Source organism: Syngnathoides biaculeatus, chromosome 9, assembly GCF_019802595.1.
Source record: "Syngnathoides biaculeatus isolate LvHL_M chromosome 9, ASM1980259v1, whole genome shotgun sequence".
NCBI lineage: Eukaryota > Metazoa > Chordata > Actinopteri > Syngnathiformes > Syngnathidae > Syngnathoides > Syngnathoides biaculeatus.
Genome location: NC_084648.1, coordinates 25,616,678 through 25,637,543, shown reverse-complemented (window position 1 = coordinate 25,637,543; position 20,866 = coordinate 25,616,678). Strand labels below are relative to the sequence as shown.

At 39.8% G+C, this 20,866-nt stretch overlaps 1 protein-coding gene across 5 annotated transcripts in view; it reads left to right on the top strand.

Moving 5' to 3' along the window:
- Nucleotides 1–14,555, top strand: part of sorcs3a (sortilin related VPS10 domain containing receptor 3a) — a 294,433-nt gene extending 279,878 nt beyond the window's left edge. For all 5 annotated transcript variants that reach the window (XM_061830272.1, XM_061830273.1, XM_061830271.1 and 2 more), the window contains 7 exons: nt 2,057–2,180; nt 2,557–2,669; nt 4,468–4,599; nt 4,700–4,799; nt 6,122–6,227; nt 10,343–10,503; nt 13,407–14,555. In XM_061830272.1, the coding sequence (XP_061686256.1) occupies nt 2,057–2,180; nt 2,557–2,669; nt 4,468–4,599; nt 4,700–4,799; nt 6,122–6,227; nt 10,343–10,503; nt 13,407–13,465 (795 nt within the window). In that variant the 3' untranslated portion in view covers nt 13,466–14,555. The remainder of the gene's footprint in view (nt 1–2,056; nt 2,181–2,556; nt 2,670–4,467; nt 4,600–4,699; nt 4,800–6,121; nt 6,228–10,342; nt 10,504–13,406) is intronic.
- Nucleotides 14,556–20,866: the final 6,311 nt, after the last annotated feature.

Below are 20,866 nucleotides of genomic sequence, written 5' to 3'. Positions count from 1 at the left end.
TCTGCATAAACTGGTCATAAAATGTGATTCCATTGAATTCACAATAATATGCAGTTTTCTTAAACTACCACCACACAAACAATTATATGTCCATGTAAACGTCAGCATGCAGGTGGAAAAATCTGGTGACCTGTTGGATTTAATAACTGGTTTAACTCTGCTGGTTTAGCTCCACCCCTAACCCTCAACCACACCATCTATAGTTGCAAATCATACCTGCACACCACGAGGAATTTTGAACCATTCCTTTTCCGAAAAGTTCAAGTTTAACCTTGGGATGTCTTGTGTGAATTGCTCTCTTGAGGTTATTCCAAAGAATTATAATGGGCCTCACATCAGGACATTGAGCGGACAAGTCTTAAATGTTGTATTTTCTTCTGTTTAATCCATTTCGTTGTACAGTAGATGTCCCTTGGTTTGTGATGGTAGGGTTTGGTGGACTTTTAAAGGCGGACTAACAAGTCTTTGAGGCTCAGAATTCTACCTGATTGGTGTTCAAATACTTATGTGCAGCTATATCACACAAACAAATCGTTAAAAAAATCATACATTGTGATTTCTGGATTTTTCTTTTTAGATTACCTGTCACACAGTGGACATGCACCTGCGAGGAAAATTTCAGACCCCTCCATGATTTCTAAGCGGGAGAACTTGCAATATAGCAGGGTGTTCAAATACTCATTTTCTTCACTGTATTTCTGTAACCTCTCCAGCTTTATGCAAGTTAAAAGTTTTACATGTTTCTCATAGCACTTTTGTGTGGGGCAAGGCACACTGGGCGATGCTTGATGAGAATTGAAAATTCCTAAATTGTGTTTGCTTTTATAGGGCACCTCTGATCTCAGTATATTGATTGGGATGTTGCCTAGCACATGTTGGCTAACGTCTGATTCCAATTAGCTCTTGGAGAAGTAATTAGCCTAGGTTTTTACATACTTTTTCACCTTGCACTGTGAACATTTACATGCTGTCTCATGTAACATGTAAACATCGTCTATGATTTTAGGCCAAGCAGATCTTATCGAATTCAAATCTCATTAACTTTTATGACCAGATCCCACAGGAATCTAGTCTATTGTAAATGATTTGGTTACAGACACTAAGCTCCTCACAAATATTTGAATTACAAACATTCAGACATCAGATTACCCTCAAAGTTTTGATTGTAGTACTTCGTTAAGTCCTTCTCTGCCAGATCCATGACACGCCACCCCACAGCATCATTTCAAACACTGTAATGTCGTGAATTTCACTAATTCACTAATGAAGTGAAATCACTTTCACTTGTGCTCTAGCTGTTCAAAACATTTTCTTATTTTAAATGTTGCCCCACTCTACTTTGCGTGTGTAACAAAAGTAAGGGAACAGCCCGACAACTGTTTACTAAGTGTCGAACAACAACAAAATCTCCATCCGTTTTCTGTGCCACTTATCCTCACAAGGGTCACATGACTGCTGGAGCCTATCCCAGCTAAGTTCGGGCAGGAGGTGGGGTACACTGAACTGGTTGCCAGTCATTTGCAGGGCACATAGAAACAAACAGACACTCGCCACACAGTCACACTCACATTCTCACCTATGGACAATTTAGAATCGTCGTTGATCTACTGTAGCATGCATATTTTGTGGATGGGGAGGAAACCAAAATGCCAATAGAACAAGTGCGGCTGGGACTTGAACCCCAGTCCTCAGAACTGTGACCCAGATGCTCCAACCAGTCATTCCACCGTGCCACTAATGGAGAATACAGGTGACTAGTTGCAAATTGTGAAAATCAAAAAAGTCAAACCTTGGTGGCCATTAAAATTGTATTTTTTTATACACCAAAAATGATCCAATAAGCAGAGCTGCAAATATTTTTTTTTGCGGTTTGTCCACACACAAAAAAAAGAAAGAGAGAAAAGTCATATTTTTTTAACCAGTTGAAAAGACAACCGCGAAAATGCCGGTGTCCACTGTATGTGCTTTTCCGCAAACAGCAAATTTACCGTATATATCCATTGATACAACCTACTGAGACTGATTTATTAATCAAAATTTCTCTATCTGTGTACAGTCATTGGTCACCCTGGATAGAAGTATTTCATACACCTTTGCCAATGAGGGGATGTATTCTCTCACAGTTCAAGTAGCTGCAGCCAACACCATATTCCAAGATTCCAAAACCATAGCAGTTAGAGGTAAGGGAATTGTTTTCTTAAAGCTCATGTGCTTTGTATATCACAACTCACATCAGTATGCTCAATGAAAGACAGCTTAGTATACTAGTAACTTCTATATAAAATTTTATGGCTTTAGCTGGGATTTAACAGTTTGACTGCAAGTATCTGTAAAAGATGATGAATAATCATCAGTTATCTACTATGAATTAGTGTCAGTGCAGCTTTAAAGTTCAGTCACTCTCATCTGTGTACATTTAGTCCAAAATAATGCAGGGCAAATATACAAAACCTGAGAATAAATCCAAATGATGGGTGGTAGGACTAGACTTAAACAAACAACCATGTTATATCTAAATTAATTAAAGGCTGTTTCTCCCCTGGCTCTCCTCGACAGAATTCTTCAAATCCCTACTTTTATCATTCTCCCCAAATCTGGACGAGTTCAACCCTGATTTATCTGAGTGGAGGCAGGATTTGGGGAGAGTAATTAAGAAGGCCATTCTCCAGGTAAGGGATTTTCATTTGCTCAGTGATGTCCTCTCACTTTCCTCCCATTTCTCGTGTCACTCTGTCTTTGGTATGGTTCCCTTTTCTATCTTCATATCGCCTATATCACTTCTTGTTGAGGTTTTTCCTTAATTACTTCCAATACCCCCATTACCTTTCCTGTCCAATACTCTGAAGTATTTTGTGCGGCAAGAGAACACCCTCAGGCCACCCTGTGATTCATCAATCAAACAAATGTGAAGATGCCTCTGCTTCCCTTCTCTGCCAGGAGATCATTTCATGAGCTCTAATACCTTAATTTTAAGTCACATAGCTGTCTAAAAGGATCTGCTAAGTTCTGAGTGAAGAAGGCACCTATTGATGTTTTGCAGTTTGTGTATGTTTTCCTGTGTTTGCATTTGTAAACCCATAGCACTGGGAACTTCAGCGTTGTTACACACTCACATCAACAGGGAGCCAAGTGTGTCTGAGAGGAAATGTTTAGAGTAATGAGATTCAGCACTAAAAAGTAAAAGTGAAGTGCGAGAAAAAAATGGTATTGGACAATTGAGCCAGTCTTTCTATATGGGTTACTCACCAACAGACAAACATTTGGCTTTTAGAAAACTAGTTGCTTGTTTACTTTGAAACCTAGCTTGTAGCAAACGTCAGTGACGTAATGCACACTCATCGTGATATCTATGATATTGGTGCCTTCATACTATGCCATGAAAAAGTATTGTCCACTAATTTTGCATAGTATAATGGAATCCATGGAAGAGTTCCAATGCCAAAACCACTGCGGACCAAGAAGAGCATAAAAACGCTGCTTGCTAAAGATAAAAAATAATAATAATTTTTAAAAAAGGCTTTTGAGAAAATTTTATATGGACTGGCAAGATGAACATTGAGCTTTTTGGAAAGTGCGTGTCTCATTACATCTGGCGTAAATATAGCTCAGCATTTTAGAAACAGAACATCATACCAGAAGTCAAACATGGTGGTGGTAGGGTGATGGTGTTTGGCTGGTTTGCTCCTCGACAACTTCTTGTGATTGATAGAACCATAAATTGTCCTCTTTAACGGAAAACCATGAAGGGCAATATTCAGCCATTAATTTGCGGCCAACTGTGTTCTGCAGCAGGATAACAATCCAAAACACACCAGCAGGTCAACTTCTGAATGGCTTGAAAAAACGGTTTTGGAGTGGCCTAGTGGCCCACACTTGGAAAAAATATTTTAAATCGTTTAATATAATGATGGCGGCACAGTGGATCACCTGGTAAAGCATTGGGCTCACAGTTCTGAGGACCCGGGATCAATCCTGGCCCCAGCTGTGTGGAGTTTGCATGTTCTCCCCGTGCCTGCATGAATTTTCTCCGGGCACTCCAGTTTCCTCCCACATTCCAAAAACATGCAACATTAATTGGACACTCTACATTACCCCTATGTGTGATTGTGAGCGCGGCTGTTTGTCTCTCTGTGCCCTTCGATTGGCTGGCAACCAGTTCAGGGTGTACCCCGCTTCCTGCCCGTTGACAGCTGGGATAGGCTCCAGCACTCCCCGCGACCCTCGTGAAGATAAGCAGCAAAAAATGGATGGATGGATGGATGTATAATATAATGACAGTTGTTAAAATTAATATTTATTATGCATTATCCGTTACTATGTTAATAAATATATTGATGCTGTTGTGTTTATTTCAAAGATATTACATTTGGATTTTTCAAGTGTATAGAAAAGACATGAAATTGTCAATATGACAAAGTTGCATTATAGCATTTGAAGTCTGCATTAGTTTTTCTTGTTCTGCCATAGGTGGCTAAGTTCCCAGAAGAACAACTTTTGGTAGCTGTCTTTCCTGGAGTTCCAACTGCTGCAGAACTATTCCTGTTACCGCACAAGAGCCAGTCACATGACAAGAAAAAGAGTGAGGAGGAGCTACAACAAGTATGGGTGACAACCGTACTTTATACCAAGATGATACAATTGGATGAGCCTACAATGTTCTAAAAAAATAAAATAAAACCTGACTGCATTTTCTAAACAGGTTTCAAACATAATTGTAAATGCACTGAACCAGAATTTGGTGGCGTTCGAGCTTAAGCCTGGCGTAAGAGTGATAGTATATAACACACAGCTAACACTTGGTAAGATATATTTTCTTGTTTTTAATTCATTTCATTTTTTAACACCTTCATCTCTTTTGTTGCATTGCTTCTGTTTTTTTTGCAAACAACTGGGTTATCGACAATACTAACAATTCATTACAAATGAAGTGATGTCTTTTGAAAACACAAAGTGGAGAAAGGCTGCTAAAATCATTGGCTCTTTAGATCCTGCCTTAAAATCTGGAACATCTGATCAGTTGATTTTCATTATTTACCTCACTTATACTTATACTTATACTGGACAAAGGCAGAAATCAGAATTCTAAAACATCAATATTTCTTATTTCCAAATATTGAAGTCAAGGCACCTCAATTTTAATGCTCTTTATGTGGTGTGCTGAACTCATCACACATTGAGAATATATTCAACCACAGGTGGCGGCAATTTTTGGAGAACTGTCCCAATTTTAGGCAGAGTCCCCACTTCCCCCAACATACACACATGGACGCACACACGCGTACACACACATTTTTTAAGAGTGTTCTTCCCCCCTTAACCCAACTGGAGTCCAAATCACTTCAAACATATGGCACTTACTTAAATGGATCTCATCTGCTTCAACCATGCTTTTCAGGTTTATCAAAATGTGACAGTGAGAAAAGAAGCGAATTAGTAACGTCTCCAACTGCTCTACATTATTGAAAGGAACCAAGAATAAAAGGACACACAAATGCAAATTGTGATATAAAGCACTTTGGAAACCATTTGTACCCATCCATTATCCAAGTCGCTTATCCTCATAAAGATCACGGGAGAGCCGGAGCCTATCGCAGCTAGCTTCAGGTGAAAGGTGGACTACACCCTGAACTAATCGCCAGTCAGTCACAGGGTAGATATTGACACCATCACTGAGCGGGAAACGATCCCAAGCTGCCTGCACCAAAGTCAGGCATATGTACCACTACACCATCCTTCCTTCAAATTGAAACCTCATATAATGATGACAAATGGATGAATAAAGGCTAATGGCTACTCATTTGAGAGAAAATTATTCGAAATATTTTGACATATTGTAAAAATTTTCCTTAGCAACAATAAACAGCTGCAACTTCATTTGGCTCAGGTAGGGTTGAGGGATCACCTGCGTCAGTGTTACTTGCCCAGCAGTAGACCACAGGAGATGATTGGCCTTATTGGGGTTAAATTAATTTTCCTCAATGTACATCTACAGCTCGATTATACATTTACCTATCATTTTTTGTTTAACACGCAGTATTTATATAAACATAGATTTCTTAAGTGTGGAAATATATATCAGGAATTATAGAAAGTAGCAATTCTAAAATTAGTGTTCCGACAGCACCCTTGGTGGACTCCAACCATCGTCATAGGAGCTCTGCTATGCTGATGCTCCTATCAGTGGTTTTCCTTGGCCTTGCAGTGTTTCTCATCTACAAATTCAAGAGGTACAAACTTTTTCGTGATTATTTTCACAATTACGTAGAAACCTATTTTGTGTATGTTATGATGCTATCCATTATTTATGTTCTTACATGGGCACAGTCAAGACTTATTTTTTGAGGTAATGTACCGAAACCAGATTGTTACATTTCCCTGGAGTTATCATCATTCCAGCAGATGCAGAATTTGAGTAGAACATCATCAGTAACACAATACAATATATAAAATCATTTAACATTCATCTTATTTTACATTCTTCTTCTTCTTCTTTTCCTTTCGGCTTGTCCCGTTAGGGGTCGCCACAGCGTGTTATCTTTTTCCATCTAAGCCCATCTCATACATCTTCCTCTTGAACACCCACTGTCCTTATGTGATCCCTCACAACATTCATCAACCTTTTCTTTGGTCTTCCTCTCGCTCTTTTCCCTGGCAGCTCCATCCTCAGCACACTTCTACCAATATACTCACTCTCTCGCCTCTGAACATGTCCAAACCATCGAAGTCTGCTCTCTCTCACCTTGTCTCCACAACATCCAACTTTGGCTGTCCCTCTAATGAGTGCATCTTCATTTCTGCTACCTCCAGTTCTGCTTCCTGTTGTTTCTTCAGTGCCACCATCTCTAATCCGTACATCATGGCCGGCCTCACCACTGTTTTTTAAACTTTGCCCTTCATCCTAGCAGAGACTCTTCTGTCACATAACACACCAGACACCTTCCGCCAGCTGTTCCAACCTGCTTGGACCCATTTCTTCACTTCCTTACCATACGCTCCATTGCTCTGGATTGTTGACCCTAAATATTTGAAGTTGTCCACCCATGCTATCTCTTCTCCCTGTAGCCTCACTCTTCCCCCTCCATCCCTCTCATTCACGCACATATTCTGTTTTACTTCGGCTAATCTTCATTCCTCTCCTTTCCAGTGCATGTCTCCATCTTTGTAATTGTTCCTTCGCCTGCTCCCTACTTTCACTGCATATCACAATATCATCTACAAACATCATAGTCCAAGGGGATTTCAGTCTAACCTCATCTGTCAGCCTATCCATTACCACTGCAAACAGGAAGGGGCTCAGAGCTGATCCCTGATGCATTCCCACCTCTACCTTAAATTCTTCTGTCACACCGAAGGCACACCTCACCATTGTTCTGCTGCCATCATACATGTCCTGTACTATTTTAGCATATTTCTCCGCCACAACGGTGTTGCACATTCAGTACCACAGTTCCTCTCTTGGTACTCTGTCATAGGCTTTCTCTAGAACCACAAAGACACAATGTAGCTCCTTCTGACCTTCTCTGTACTTTTCCCACTTGCATCCTCAAGGCAAATAATGCATATGTGGTACTCTTTCTCGGCATTAAACCATATTGTTGCTCGCAGATACTTACTTCTTTCGTTAGTCTAGCCTCCACTACTCTTTCCCATTACTTTATTGTGTGGCTCATCAACTTTATTTCTCTATAATTCCTACAGCTCTGAACATCGCCTTTGTTCTTAAAAATGGGAACTAGTACACTTTTCCTCCATTCTTCAGGCATGTTTTCGCCCGCTAGTATCCTGTTGAATAACTTGGTCAAAAACTCCACAGCCATCTCTCCAAATTGCTTCCATACCTCCACCGGTATGTCATCAGGACCAACTGGCTTTCCATTTTTGATCCTTTGTTATTGCCTTTCTAACTTCCCCCTTACTAATCATTGCCACTTCTTGGTCCTTCACACTTGCCTCTTCTACTCTTCCTTCTCTCTCATTTTCATTATTCAGCAACTTCTTGAAGTATTCTCTCCATCTATGAAGCACACTACTGGCACCAGTCAACACATTTCCATCTCTATCCTTAATCACTCTTACCTGCTGCTCATCCTTCCCATCTCTGTCCCTCTGTCTGGCCAACCTCGAGAGATCCTTTTCTGCTTATTTCGTGTCCAATCGTGTACATGTCATCATATGCCTCTTGTTTAGCCTTTGCCACCTCTACCTTTGCCTGACGTCGCAACTCAATGTACTCCTTTTGTGTCTCCTCAGTCTTATCAGTGTCCCACTTCTTCTTTGCTAATCTCTTTCCTTGTTTGACTTCCTGTATTTTCCACCACCAAGTCTCCTTCTCCCCTTTCTTACCAGAAGACACACCAAGTACTCTCCTGCCTGTCTCTCTGATCACTTTGGCTGTCGTAGTCCAGTCTTCCGGGAGCTTCTGCTGTCCATCGAGAGCCTGTCTCACCTCTTTCCAAAAGGCTGCACAACATTCTTCCTTTCTCAACTTCCACCACATGGTTCTCTGCTCTACCTTTGTCTTCTTAATCTTCCTACCCACCACCAGGATCATCTTACACACCACCATCCTTTGATGTCAAACTACTCTCTCCCCTACCACTACTTTACAGTCAGTAACCTCCTTGACATTACATCATCTGCACAAAATGTAATCCATCTGTGTGCTTCTACCTCCGCTCTTGTAGGTCACTCTATGTTCCTCCCTCTTCTGGAAATAATCACTACAGCTATCTCCATCCTTTTTTCAACCTCCACTGTCATCTGTCCCTCAGAAAGTTCCTTTCTTGGATGCCGTGCTTACCCATCACTTCTTCATCGCCCCTGTTTTCTTTAACAATATGTCCATTACAATCTGCACCAATCACAACTCTCTCTCTGTCTGGGATGCTCAGAACTACTTCATCTAGCTCCATTTCTCTTCCCATCTACTCCGTGGTAAAATAATTTAAACCCTGCTCCTAAACCTCTAGCCCTACTACCTTTCCACCTGCTCTCTTGGATGTACAATATATCAACCTTTTTCCTAATCATCATGTCAACCAACTCCTGAGCTTTTCCTGTCATAGTCCCAACATTCAAAGTCCCTTTACTCAGTTGTAGGCTCTGTGTATTCCTCTTTTTCTTCTTAAGACGAATCTAGTTTCCTCCTCTTCTTTGTCTTCGACCCACAGTAGTTGAATTTCCACCGACGTCCTGCAGGTTAGCAGTGCCGGTGGTGGGCGTTGTTAATCCGGGCCACGACCGATCCAGTATGGGATTCTTTCGATGAATGCTCATATTTGTTTGGCACAGTTTTTACGCTGGATGCCCTTCCTGACGCAACCCTCTGCATTTATCTGGATACAGATACAGATTGCGCTGGTTTGTGCCCCCATAGGGGCTGCATTGTTCTGTAAGACATTCAACCTGTGGTAAATACAGGTGATTCTCTCGCTTGAAAAAAGGCCATTATTATTGAGAAATATGAAAGTCTGTTCCAGAAGTTGTTTCCTTAAGTGAATTTTTCAGAAGTAGAAGCGCATTTTACATGTAAATAGGTTAATCCATTCCAAGCCCACCGACCTCCCACCCACCTCATCCCACCAAAAATAAGTATTCAAAGTACATAATATAAAGAATATTAAAAATTATGTTCATTTACCTTTGACGCTGGGCAGCTATGTGAAGAGAAGGGTCAGTGACAAGCAAAAGGCATCATGGGGGATGAAGGAGAAGGCACACATTTGACAGCTGAGAGAAAACATATGTACGAATGTACGCACACACACCACTTGATTCCACTAAAGTTTCTCTGGGCCCGTGGTGGATAAAGATGAATGAACTTTCAAAAACCAAACAAAAAACTCACAAAACAGTTGTACTTTTCCAATGTGTGCTAGCGTAATTCGGTGACAGTGGAGTGTCCAAAGGAAATGCAAGGCATCATGGATAAAGATTGACCTCCCTCCTAGCCAATGGGTTGCCAGGAAGATGCTACGGCAATAGCTAATGGGAAAACAGCTCTATCGTGCCACACAAACCAAGATACAGGATCTTTACGTTCAGTGGAATTTGGCAATTGCGAATCCAGGACCCAATTTTTTCTTTCAATCCTGAATTTGTTTTTTTTTTTTATCATCAAAGATCATTGTTTTCTGCGGAGGCATTTTGTTACCTGAATTTAGAGACATGCGTAAGTAGAGATACCACTGTAGTCCTCAAATTGTCCTTCTATTACTAAAATGAATGCTTACAGGAAATGATATTGGACTTGGTGTGAAATGTGAATGATTGCCTACTGTAATTATATTTTGTCACTCCAGACACACCAGACCAATAATTAAGTTCTCTTGCAAACCTTTAGAAAAATACCCTGGATAAGCATATATGCAGAGGTGAACCAGGACAAAGAGCAAGAGATGATTACCTCGGTGGACCAAGGTGACAACACGGCAAAAATAACACTGAATGAGTTTTCCTCTTCAAAAAAACTCGTGGAGAAAGAAGTGGATGCAAGGGTCAAAAGTAAGTTATGAACACCAGAACGGTCATAAATTCCTTTACAATGGATTCAACCCTCATTTAACCGAATAGTTTAATAATGCCTTCAAATTTGCAAAATGGAGTTGGGAGGTGTAAAACCCAGACAGATAGGACATTTACATGAATTAACAGGACTGAATAACATTTCACACAAATATGCAAACGCAGATTCAGTGGTGCCTCGATTTAACAGATTGCAAGTAACGGACCAAAGTTCTATAGAACTGTGTTCTGAAGGAAATTCTATAGAAGCGTTCTAAAGAACGGAAACAACATTGCTTCTACATTGTATTCGTAAATGGCATTAACGTGACAATCCCACATACATTTAGCATTGCCTTAAAACATAGAAAGAACGGTGTCATGCTACATGGAAATTGAGCCATTAAAAAATTATAGATTGAAACCTTTATTATGCAGTGTGAAACCAGACTGTTTTTCAAACTACAGACAATTGCAAACAATTAGGTTAATCAGCCCACAGTAATACATGTTTAACATTTAGAACAAATAACTTTTTTTTCTATCATTTAGAACAAATAACTTTTTGCCTAAATTATGTTACAAACAAAATAAAATAGAATATTCCACTATGTGACCTTCAACTATGTGTCTGTCATGTTTACTTTCCATCTGGGTTCCTCCCATCCTGTTTCCTGCCACTGCCACCCCATTCGTCAGGCGCATATTTCAGGCTTGACGTGACCGCACTTCGTACGTCACTCAGGGTCCCCTTGTGGTTTCCCAAGAAACATTCTGAGTTCAAAATTAATAGACTTGGTTATAATTATGTCTGGCAAACACTATAACTGTCATTTAGGAATCTTATCAAACACAAGAATCCATATTTTGTTTATAGAAAGAGCATTTGAAGGACCTCATTGTTCAGAAATCTGCAAACAGCACACAAAATACTTTCACTTGTATTAATAAATGCAATATCGTTTGAAAGTTGAAACAAGTACAAAATATATAATATTCAATTACGTCTTCAGGATCCGTTTAATAATTTCCTTGAGGGTTACCCTCCAACTTTCAACATTTGGAATTTCTGCAAATCAAAGCAAGGATGGCAAAATTAATAATTACTTTGTTGTTAAAACCTCAACAACTTTTTCCATACTTAATCACACACACAAACACACACACACACACACACACACACACGTGTGTGAGCAGAGACTGGGACAGACATATTTTCGGGTCACAGATGGATATCACTAGATCCAACTTAAAGACGTGCCTCCTATGCCCACGTAGCAAGAGTTCATCAAAGCCATTCCATTGACATTTATTGCCCATGCTGAATGTGGCAACATTTCCAGGCTATGCATTGCAAGGCAGCCATAATGACATGATTTCTCGCTATTTTCACAAAGAGCTCTTTGCAGGAAAAAAGCAGTATTGAGGTGATGTTTCCTTCAGGAGGGCTATAACACACACAGCTGTGGAACATATTATACAGTGGTATCTACTTATTAAATTAATACCTTCCGGATGTCATTTCATAACGTTAATTTTTTTCATAAGTAGAAGTCCATTTTTCATGTAAATGTTTTTTTTTCCTGCGGGGTTTGAAAAAAACAGGATGTACTGAAGCTGCAATAGGTGAAGCACGAAGTAGAGAGGGATTACTGTATACTGTACATGGTTCGTCAGGTTGGTGCAACTGGTTAAAGCATAAGCGTCACAGTTCTGAGGACCGGATTCAAATCCTAAACCCATCTGTTTAGAGTTTGCATGTTCTCCCCGTGCCTGTGTGGGTTTTCTCTGGGCACACCGGTATCCTCTCATGCATTAATTGTAGACTCTAAATTGCTCTTAAGTGTGATTATGAGTGTGGATGGTTCTCTATTTACCTTGCGATTAGCTGCCAACCAGTTCTGGGTGTACTCCACTTCTTGCCCGAAAATTGCTGGGATAGGCTCCAGCACTTCCGCGACCCTTATGAGAATAGGCAGTTTGGAATATGGATGAATGTACTGTACTTAGCGCCATGAAAAACTCAAAAAATGTTGTATTGTTCAGCTATATGTGTGTCTATGCCACATAAATAAAGAGGGAAAAAAAGTGCTTCAATACAACAATCGGCTTTCGTGGATGAACCCCTTCCTTATTTGTCTGTTAAATTTAGATGCGATTGTACACATTACAATTCACAGATTGACCTTGTGATTAACCTTGTGCAAACAGGAGGTATCATCTCAGAAGAATATTTGCAGAACTCCTTCAAACACAAAACACATTCAAAAATGTTTTCAATTAGAACGTGAGGCAGTGATAAAGTTGATCATTTGTCAAGAAATTAACTTATTTTACAAGAGGATCATCATTTTTAACTCCCCACACACATTTTATTTTTGCTCATATTATAATGCTAATTGTTACTTATTTGACATGTTGTTTTGGCTCAATGTATATTCAACAACTGCATTTTACTGAACGCCACCCACCTGCAGTGGCGTGCAAAAGAGGCATACGGTGGCTGTGGACATCCACCTAAATTTTCCATTTGCACCCCCCAGCAACACAACTTTGCATGTCACTGCCTGGTGGTGAGCTAATTTCTGTTCCGGTAATCAAGCAAATAAAATACTGAACTTTTGGTTTCATTGGAAAGCATGCTTGATTTTTATAACACAACGTTTAGAAATTTTGAATCGTGACAGGTTTTTATCTACAGTAATTTTTTTGTCGGACTATGGCGCAGTGTACAACTACCTCAGATTTAGTTCCATGTGTATTTTAGTTAACCACAGACATCACAGATAATTGAAATATTCAATACTTTTTTTTAAAGTCAATCACATGTGTTTGACAGTCATAGCTGGACTAACCATTTATTCTGCTTGCTTTTTTTTTTCCTGTATCCTCTTTCTTCGCAGGGGGAGTCGCAAATGCCCACGAGAGCACAAGAGAAATTCCAAACTGCACTAGTGTGTAGAGCTTCTTCTACACAGCAATCTAGTGTCAAAAGGGTCTCTCTTTCAGTTTTGTAATTCTCAACACAATTGCTGTTAATAGTTTTCAAAGAGACCTCATTTTTACAGCGGTGCATGAGGGTCATGATCAACAACTTCCATGCAGTCCATTCAATGAGATTTTTCTGTTGTCCACAACCAAAACATCGATCAGTTTTGTGGGTCTATCAGCTACGTAACACAGTACATTTGTAAAGTTGACAAAATACTTTGCTTCAGAAATAATTTCTGCTAATGCATTACCACAATCTCTTAAACAGAATATTACTAACATATACACTACTGTAACCTGTCCTGTCCATACTGTATATCTAAAGCCCCATGCAGTGTCATGCAAATTAACAATGGTGTGCGTTTGAAAGTCTGGTTGAAAAAGATTAAGACAGCTTTGTTTTGTATAGGTAATTTACCAGTGCCTGTTGCAATTGAGGATTACATTTGTGTTGTAGATAATTAATTCCTGTAAAAAGTTTTTTTTTTTTTGGTTATCCCAAAATACACATGTACTGTACTTATTTTAAGAGTTGCACCCTTCTTGAAATATCTTGAGAAATGTATATATTTTTTTATATATTACACATTTTCATACTCTACATCTTTGGAAAATTAAATGTACATTTTCAAAATTACCATTTTTATTAACTTTCATTTTGTATTGTGTATAAAATGTATATTGTGATGTTATTGCATTTGCCTCCATCGGTCAATGAAAAGCCTGAATTGGCATCAGAGTGAAAACTAATACAATTATGAAGTGATGTTACAAGTTGTCCAATTATTCACCCATTGGTGATGTCCCTTCATGTGTTCCATGTAGTTACACACTTATCTAGTCATTTTGAAACATTTTGTAACAATGCAATCTTGTCTTTCAGCCAGCAATGTACTAATGCATCTTCAGGTTATGATAGCATGTCTGTTAAAGCTAGCAATTTATTTATTAGATCAGATATATTCTAACTGTATTATGGCAACACGCAGTCTGAGTGTAAGCTTCATCATTCTGCGTAAAAGATACTTTTCATGCATTTGATGAGTGAAATTAGTTTTTGAGACGTGTATGTTTGCTATCGTTTAGTCTGAGTTTATGAATGAATGATTTACTTTATGCAAACCAGTATCCTTCCTAGAAAAATAAATAAATATATATATATATATATATATATATACACTTGTACTGTTTTAAATAAGCTAAATGTATAATTGATCCAGGTGGTACGGTGGAGCAGCTGTAGAGCGTTGGTCTCAAAGTTCTGAGGACCAGCATTCAAATCCTGGCCCCACCTCTGTGCATTTTGCATGTCCTCCCCGAGCCGGCCTGGATTTTCTCTGGGCACTCCAGTTTCCTTCCTCATCCCAAAAACATGCGTTAACTGGAGACTCTAATTTGTCCCTAAAAGTGTGATTGTGAGTGTGTCTCCATGTGCCCTGCAATTGGCTGGCAACCAGCTCAGGATGTACCCCGCCTCCTGCCCGATGACAGCTGGGATTGGCTCCAGCACTTCCGTGTCACTCGTGAGGATAAGCACCTCAGAAACTGGATGGATAGATGGGTGTGTTATTTGGATACTCTAAATTGCCCATAGGTGTGATTGTGAGTGTGACTGTTGTCTGTTTTGTATGTGCCCTCTGATTGGTTGGCAACCAATTCAGGTTGTACCCTGCCTCCTGCCCGATGACAGCTGGGATTGGCTCCAGCACTTCCGCGACACTCGTGAGGATAAGCACCTCAGAAACTGGATGGATAGATTCATTGATCCAAACAAAACCCTGGTTCCGTTAGTGGAAGGTTTAGACAGTGATATAAAATACATTATAGTGTGTGTCTGTGTGTGCGTCTCTGTCTGTGTGTCTGTAATCAACCAAACTGTGAGACTCACTGCCAGAACTTGAACTTGATTTGTAATTCCAAACTGGTTCAAATATGTGACTATATACCATTTGTAAAAAAATGTTTTTCAAAACCAGAAATGGTTTAGGGCCTCCAATAGTCTGATTAATAAGATTTAAGCACCTCATTAACTCATTCAGATTCTTGTGCATTTGTGCATATTTTAGACACTACCTTGTACATTGATGACATCAATATACTTTATTCATTATTATTTCTCATCTAACACTGATATTTGTTTGTTGTACCATACAATGCATAATGCTATTGAATGGATATACTTTTTTAGTAGGTTTGCCAATTGTGAGGAATGAAATAAATTGTATTCAACTTATACGTACAATATAATTTGTAGATACAGTAAACAGTGTAGTGTCTGTCATCACTCCTGGGCTTTCAATTAATTCTATTAGGTGCCATCAAACTTTTAAGCGTATTTGCTTAGACTGTGTGAGACTTCTAAAAATTGGTGAATTATGCCAGGATTCATGGAGCTGCCAAAAGCTAATGATGCTGTTCATTGTGTCTTGCTACTATCCTATGAGCGACACTATTGCGATGATATGAGTTGACATCGATATAGTCATCATGCCCACACCATATATTGTAGTTATTATTACACCATATATTATAGTTGTTGGAAACCTAGTACGGTGACCTAACTGAATTGTATCGATTGGTGGAAACTTTTTTACGGGATTATCAAAAGCAAAAGCGACGTAATTTTCTGCTATGTCCAAATACTCCTCGTTGCATGGACCTTCTGTATTGTATTTCGTCTTCATTTGATTATTTCTATGGTAAAGACAATGTCTTTTTGGAAGTGTTTCAAATAAATGCATTTTTTTCTTTAATGGATCCATACAAATGAACCAATTATTATTTTCAATATTCTCTTTAGCCATTCTCAGCCAATGTACATGACTAAAAGTAATTGAGGAGCCGTGTGAAATCTTTGCTTCAATAAGTTATATTTAACCGAAATGATGAAACACTAACAACACCACTTGGCTGCTGATGAAAGTCACAAAGCCTTAAATGCCATCTAACGTCAGCCTGTCGGAAAGAATCTCAGGTCACCTAGATTTTAATGGTTGGATTACTTCTGTACACCTGCATGAGATATTGTGGTAGTAACCATGTCACCCAAATACACACGTTTATCCACTTATTACATAAAATTAAATAAGGTTGCATTCATTATTTATACAGAGTTAAAAGGGTGCCGTGACACCCTCCTTAAATTCTAATATTTTTCTATTGTTTCCCCACTTTAATGTTTCAGATTATCTAACAAATGCAAGGGTGGCACGGTGGTTCAGCTGGAAAGCATTGGCCTCACAGTTCTGAAGTCCCAGGTTCGATCCCGGACCCGCCTGTGTCGAGTTTGCGTGTTCTTGTTGTGCCTGTGTGGGTTTTCTCTGGGCACTCCGGTTTCTTCCCACATCCCAAAAACCTGCAACATTAATTGTACACTCTAAATCATGATTTTGAGTGCGGCTGTTTGTCTCAACGTTCCCTGTGATTGGCTAGCAATCAGTTCAGGTTGTGCGCTGCCTCCTGCCCCCTGACAGCTGGGATAGGCTCCAGTACTCCTGCGACCCTCGTGAGGACAAGCGGCTAAGAAAATGGATGGATGGATGTATGCATAGTATTCTGTAATATTATATTAGTGGCATCAAACAGATCAATGATACTTTTGTTTATCATGATATTTTCGAGAAAAATCAAACACCCTAAATAATTTGCTATTGTTGCAAGCGAAAGCATGAGGCAGAAACGAGAGACAAAACCATCTTCAAGGACAACCAGAACAATCCAGTTACAACAGATTCAATAACCTGAGAATAACTGTAGTGGTTGTAGTGGAATGATCTGTGGCTGCTTTGCTCCTCTAGAGCCTGGACGACTTGCTATAATTGACGTAATCGTGAATTCTTCTCTTTATCAGGAAATACTTCAAGAGATTGTTCAGGCATCAGTTCATGATCTCGAATTGAAGTGCATTCTGGCTCTGGAGCAGTTCAACAATCCAAAACACACGAGCAAGACAAATTCCAAATGTCTTGAATTTTTTTTTTTAAGATTTTAAAAAGTAAATAAATAAGATTTTGGAGTGGCCTAATCAAAGTCCCGACTTGAATCCAATTGTTGTCCTGTGGCATGAGCTTATTAAGGCCGGTCATGTTCAAAAACTCTCCATTGTTGCTGAATTAAACCAAATCTCCAGGGAAGTGTGGGCCAAAGTACAATCTCTCCATGAAGATGTGAAAGACACATTTCCAGTTATAGAAAACATTTGCCATTTGCTGTTGAGAGTGGCTCAAACATTAACAAGGTGTAGGAAGGTCCATTACTTTTTCACAAAGAGTCAGGCAGCTTTGACATCATTAATCAATAAAACAACTGAAAAACTTTATTTCATATTTACTTGGGTTATCTTTGATATTTACATTTGTTTCATCAAACAGCAAAGCGGGGAAACAAAAAAAATTCAATTTGAGAAGACGGTCAATACTTTTTATGGCTATGTATGCCCATCAAGAGGTTTCATACTGCTTGGACATGGCTCGATGATTACCAGTTAATCAAATACACTTTGAAGAGTTACATGAATCAAAAATGATTAGTAAATTTCAGTTGTTTTTTTTTTTTGTATTATTCTTAGGGAAATGCTTTAAGAGAACAATGCGAGAGATGCAGTTCCATGATATAGACAACCTTTTTGAAACAGAGCTACTTCTTGGGTACTGATGAATGAAAAGAGAAACCAGTTGGATACACATCTGAAATGACAAATTGTCTCAAATTGCCTTTAATTGTAGATTATCATTATTACTAATGGAATTCATACACCCCCTCAGCACAAATGCAATGAATGGGCAATTAGATAATGGCTTGCAAGTTGGCAAGTGCAGTGTTAAAAGGGCTTTAAAGTCACCTTGTCAAAGATACTGTAGATATTGTGGACTTTGCAGGTTTCTTTTCTTGTTCAATGAACCACCACATCCAAGGGAGATCAATCTATCCATCCATTCACTTTTGGAGCTGCTTATCCTCACGAGGGTAGCCCGGACTGCTGGAGCCAATCCCATCTGTCATCGGGCAGAAGGCAGGGTTAGCCAATTCCAGGGCACATGGAGACAGAAAACAGTCACACTCACAATCACACCTAGGAGCAATTTAGAGTCTCCAATTAACACATGTTTTTGGGATGTGGGAGGAAACGGGAGTCCCCGGGGAAAACCCACGCAGGTATGGGGAGAACATGCAAAGTCCAGCTTTAGCTCCCTCCAAATATTTTCTCTTGGTTTTATGTCTGGAGACTGTCTAGGCCACGCCAGAACCTTGATATGCTTACGGAGCCACTCCTTGGTTTTCCTGGCTGTGTGCTTCGGGTCATTGTCAAGTTGAAAGACCCAGGTATGACCCATCTTCAATGCTCGGAAGGAAAGAGGCTGTTCCCCAAAATCTCACAATACATGGCCGCGTTCATCCTCTCCTTAATACAGTGCAGTCGTCCTGTCCCATGTGCAGAAAAACACCCCCAATGCATGATGCTACCACCCCCATGCTTCACAGTAGGGATGGTGTTCATGGAATGGAACTCATCATTCGTCTTCCTCCAAACACGGTTTTGGAGGACGCTTTTTTTTTTAGTCCGCGTGTTTGTTTAATTTCAGGTAGTGGGAATGTTGGTTAACCAAATAAAGGTTGGAGATGATGAATAGTTTCTTCGAAGAATTTACTTATAGAATTTTCCGGGCACTTATGAGTTACAGACAATGGCTGTAGAGAGCAGATCACACCTGCGAAGATACAGAGAAAGAACACATCCATTGTCTTGTCAGAAGGGCAGACCATGGGTGGTATCAAACCTGTGGCCTGACATCGGGGCTTTCAACTTAGACAAAGGATTTCTGTCTCAACAGATTCTAGCTGTCAATGGATTATTACAAAGTGTCCAGTATGCAGTTCATCAAGGTTAGCCTAAATCCAGATGTAGCACCTCTCTAGTATAAAATACTTCGACGAGGTAGCCACGTGATCTTTGTTCTTTTCTTACTCCAAAGTACGAAACTAATAAATTAACTCAATGTTAATTACTGGAAATGTGTATTACAATTTTACTCTTTACTTGTGCATTTATTTCTCTATCAAAAGTCTCTGAAATATTTCCCCTTGTGAGTTAATATTATCCTAATTTAAATAATCAAGCTTCCAAATAAACTCACCACTATTTTAACTGTCTTGCAGATACTCAAATAATAAACCTGGTTATGTAACAAAAAGTGTGAACATTTAATAACAAAATAAAGGATGGAAAAATCAAACATGTATACACAATATAATCAAATAAATAAAGTCAATTTAATAGGTACACAATGCACACATGCTCAGGGCCCCAGCAAATATGAATATAGCCAGCAAGCAAACAAAATTCAAACCCCAATGTCACTGCGGTGCTTCCCAAGGCAGGAGTGAAGAAAGGTGAAGGTGGTTCTTCCTCTGTCAGGTGTCCTCACAGTCCTCGTCCCTTGTCCTTCCTTGAAGTCCTGAAGAAAGGTGAGGGTGGTTTTTCCTCTGTCCGGCGTCCTCACGGTCCTCGTCCCTTGTCCTTCCTTGAAATCCAAACACAGCCTCGTGAGCCGCGTTAGCTCGACGCTAGCGCCCTTGTCCTCTCCTTCGTGGTCCCACACACAGTCCTTGCTAGCTAGCGTTAGCGTTAGTCCCATGCATGCACTTAGCCCCTGTGGTAGCGGCTAACTCCACCACGTTACGGCGTGATTTGAGTTGTCCACTCAAATGACGCACTATCCCAGTTGAACTTTCAACAGTCCTTGTCGAACACGTCGATCAACTTTTGACAAATGTCCACCGTTCACTTTCTTTGTCCTTTCATTGCCCTCCAACAACCACTCGTCCCTCCACTCCGTCTCGCCTTTTTCTCTCTCTTTTTCCCTCGTCTCCTCACACGTCACTTCCTGTCCTTCTTAAACAATGGTTTCAACAATAAAATGGCAAACAAATGTATTTCTTTTCCACAAATGAATCAAACACATTTAAATACAAATACCTCCAAAAGAAAATACACTCAGCACACACAGTTTAACAGATATTCCACCACATAGCATAAAGAAAACCTATAACCTAATTGCTACTCTAGTAAGTAAGTAAGTAAGTATCTTTCGGCTTGTCCCTTTCGGGGTCGCCACAGCGTGTCATCTCAGATGAACGCACATATATGTTTGGCACAATTTTTACGCCGGATGCCCTTCCTGACGCAACCCTTCTCAGGGAGTGGAGGCCCCAGTGGGATACGAACCCACAACCCCTGGTTTACCAAACCAGTGCTCTTACCGCTGAGCTACAGGGCCTCCCAACCTAATTGCTACTCTATTATACTGAAATTTTACCTGTACCAACTTTTAACCGGGTTACACAGGGATGCGGTCAAAGACACATCTGGCTA